Source organism: Pteropus alecto, unplaced genomic scaffold, assembly GCF_000325575.1.
Source record: "Pteropus alecto unplaced genomic scaffold, ASM32557v1 scaffold91, whole genome shotgun sequence".
Lineage (NCBI taxonomy): Eukaryota > Metazoa > Chordata > Mammalia > Chiroptera > Pteropodidae > Pteropus > Pteropus alecto.
This window is the reverse complement of record NW_006431910.1, coordinates 279,791-283,395: the sequence shown is the minus strand read 5'-3', so window position 1 is coordinate 283,395 and position 3,605 is coordinate 279,791. Positions and strand designations below refer to the sequence as shown.

General features: G+C 47.7%; 1 protein-coding gene across 1 annotated transcript in view; it reads right to left on the bottom strand.

The window, feature by feature from the left end:
- Positions 1–1,171: 1,171 nt before the first annotated feature.
- LRRC55 (leucine rich repeat containing 55) overlaps positions 1,172–3,605 on the bottom strand; it is a 6,006-nt gene continuing 3,572 nt past the window's right edge. The window contains exon 2 of the mRNA XM_006905991.1: positions 1,172–1,407. Coding sequence (XP_006906053.1) covers positions 1,172–1,407 — 236 coding nt within the window. The remainder of the gene's footprint in view (positions 1,408–3,605) is intronic.

Here is a 3,605-nt window from a genome sequence, read left to right as displayed (position 1 = left end):
AACCTCTCTGAGCCTTAATCTTCCATATGTAAAATGGGAACTACAACGCTCACCTCAAAAGATTGTTGTGTGCATCAGAGGGAATTGTCTGTGGAGAGAGCTTGTCACAGTGCCTGACACTGGAAAGTGCTTAGTAATTAATAGCTCTCTCACCCTTAGGCATGAATGAGTAAGTTGCTTAGAAGAAAGAGCAAATCCTCCTATTATCTCCCCAGTGGTGGCCTTCTCTCCCTTCGGTCCTGTACTATCATGCTACAGGACTGCAGCCCACACTCCTGGGGAGACCCCTGGGTGTGAACACCGTGGAAAGAACAGTCATGAGATTAGGAGTCCCTTAGTGCCAGGACTCTTGCTGCCCCATTGCTGGACCTCCTACTTCCTTCTCTCTTCTGAAGCCAAAGCTGGAATGAGAGGCAGGAGACAGGGGTGGGAGATAGGGCACTGAAGGTGTCCATCCTCGGCTTGCTACCTAGGACCTCGCCAGCAGGCTACAACGGACCATGTAGCATGGGGGGCAGTAACCGGGAGGTGGTCTCACCTGGTAGCTGTTGGGAGGAGGCGGCCAAGGGGAGTTGGCATGGTGTTCTCAGCCTCCAGAGGCAATAGCAGGCAGCCCCAAGCACTGACAGACTGGGTGTCAGAGAGAAAGCTCCGGTCCTGTGTCACTCCCCTCTGTACGCTGAAGTCGCAGGGGCTGTTCGTGGTTGTCAGCATACCACGTGTGTTCTGGCTTCCGTCATTTGTGCATGTCCACATTTCCTGGTCTATTTGACAAAACAGTTTCTGATGACCCAGCTCATGAATCACCTCTACTCTTGTAATTCTTTTGGAGTTTTTGAGGCACAGCCGAGGGCCCCTTCTCTGCACTCCCACAGCTTTGTGCTCAGAGTGATGACAAATTGTCTTAGAGGGAATTGTTTTGGAATCTCTCTCCTCTAACAGAGGGAAGAGCCTTGAGGGCAGAGACTCAGTGGATTCATCTGACAGTGCCAGTTCCTAGCACAGTGCCTGGCTCACAGAAAAAGCTCATTCAAAAGCAGTTTCCTGACCTTGCTTGAGCCATGACGGAGGTGGCCAGGTCACCATAGGGCCAGAGCAGGTAGCCAGGGAGGGCGTCTGGAGGTCAGTGGCAGTGGTGATTGGCAGCATGGAGGAGCACCAGGCACCCACGTCAAATCTCTTCCTCCTCGCTGGCCTTGCTCCAACGGTGGCAGCAGTTGGCTGTGATGCCCAGGAGGAAGTTGGTGGCCACGGATGCGATGGAGACCACGAAGCCCACAAATGCGATGAAGAGGTAATCATCGAGGGTCAGGGTCAGGTGGCAGGCCTTGAAGCTCTCCTCGGTGAGGGAGAAGAGTGGGGCACCCTCCACTTCAGGGGGGCCCCGACACTCAGCCAGCTGAGAATCTGCAACAGAGAACCCAGGGAGGGTGAGGTGCCTGGGAGAGAGAGAATGGAATAGAGCATCCTCACTGCACCCAGGAGAAGCTGAGTTTCTTATTGAGTTTTTTTTTTTTTTGTACCAACATTTTTACTTACCTTCTTTAGTCCTCTCAACAGCCCTAGAGGCAAATATTTTTATACCTATTTTTATAGATGTGGACATTATTGCTAGGAGAGTTTATTAACTTGCCTAAAGTCCAACAGCCACTAATAATAGTCACACTGGAGTTTTTGTGGGATACCATTATCTCTTACAATAGCCTTCCAACTGGTCTTTGGGCTTCTGCCCTTAAATCATCTCAACACGGTTGGCTGAGTGAGCCATTCAAACCTGAAGTCCCGTCATGTCATTCTCTGCTTGAAACCCTCCCTCAGCTTCTTATCTTCCCACAGAATGAAAGCCAAGGTCCTCACCTGGGGCTGCGAGGACTCTTCCCTATCTCTTCCACGCTGCTCCTTCCTAACTCTGCCCCACCCACGCACACCTCCTGGTCATTCTTCCATCACTCCAAGCATGTCCCCTTTCGGGGCAGAGAGGGGTGCCTTTGCATTTGTCCCCCTGTGAGGATGCTTCTCCCCTGACTCTCTGCAAAGCTCAGTCCCTCACTCCCTTTGGGATTTTGCTCAAATCTCACCTTCTTAGTGAAGCCTTGTCTTATGATTCTACATAAAAGAGCAACTTCCATCTTTCTCTAGGCATCCCCTATCTTACCTACTCTGCTTCATTTTTCTCCATAGTATTTATCACCGTCTGACAGCTTGTTTACTATCGATCAGCATCCCCTTGAATATAAACACTTTCCACAATATCCTTAGCATCAGAACTATGTCCTGTCCATAAGTGCTCAACGAATCTCTGTTAAACAAATACGTGAATGAATGACTGTCCAACTCTAAAGCACTGGGTCTTTTGACTACTCCATGTAGCTCTTCCAGATACAGAAAGTGTAGGGTTAAGAGTATGGATCTATTGGCCTGGGTTCAAATCCCCTCTCTATCCCACTCTAGTTGTGTGATTATAGGTAAGTTATTTAACCTTTTTGTGTCTTGACTTCTTCATCTGTAACATAATAATAATAGTAAGGATAATAATAGTATCTACCTCATAGGGTTGTAGTGAGGATTCAATGAGTTAACATATATATACATATATATATATGTATGATATATTCTTGGTATATAGTAAGTACTATGTAAGTGCATACTCTTATTATTTTCCTGTTTGTCTTTCTGAATAGGTTGGTAGGGGGCATATTCTGTACATGGACTTCTGTAGGAGAGAGCTTCTCCTTCAGTGGGTTACTATTCTCTCCATCATCGATTGTCCCACGTCATCCTTCCAGAGTCACGTGTACAAATGTTCGGTGATTGTCATCGGTTTCATCGTATGTATCTGCCTTAGAAGTAAGAGTGGCATGCAGGTAGCAGTCCTGGCCTTCTCTCATTCAGTAGATAAATATTAGTCAAGCTCTCACTTGGGGCAAGTCCTTTTTTGCCTTTCTGGCTCTCATGAGGAAAGGGGATATATAAAAACGAGATAATCTAACCTAATTGCCTAGGAGAGTCAATGTGAGGGAGTTTTCTAAATTATATGGTACAAAATGCTATTCAGTTTTTGGTGGCAAAGAATAAAATGATGAATTTGGATCGACCCTTTTGAGAAATGAATGAGCATCATTCGCTTTAAAAATGGGGAGTTGGGTTCAGAAGAAAAATGCAACCTGCTCCACCCCAGGTCGGGTGGTCCCTGTAAGCTGTATGCAAATACTCCAGACTGCCCAGGACAAGACTGCATCTGGAGTTGACCATCAAGGGGCTCTTCTCTTGGAACTGGAAGACGCCAAACTCCCAAGTCTATTGCGTGCGTGACTGGGGTGGTGGTGAGACAGTACGAAGCTGGGGAATGTGGGGACACTGAGGGCCATTGGTGTGGACCAACCAAAGGAGTCTCTGGGGGCATTGGCAGGACCCTGAGGGAAGGGAGCCTGGGGGCTGACAAAACTCTCTGGTAAGTCAAGGAACTAATCTTAAAGTTGAGGTATATCCCAAGGACATGTTGCTCTGTGTTGGGATTTGTCCCAATCCCGTGAATAGTAGTGGGAATCTCATGAAAAAAGGGAGGAAGAAGCAGAAAAAGACCAAAGGAAGAGGGCTGCTTAACC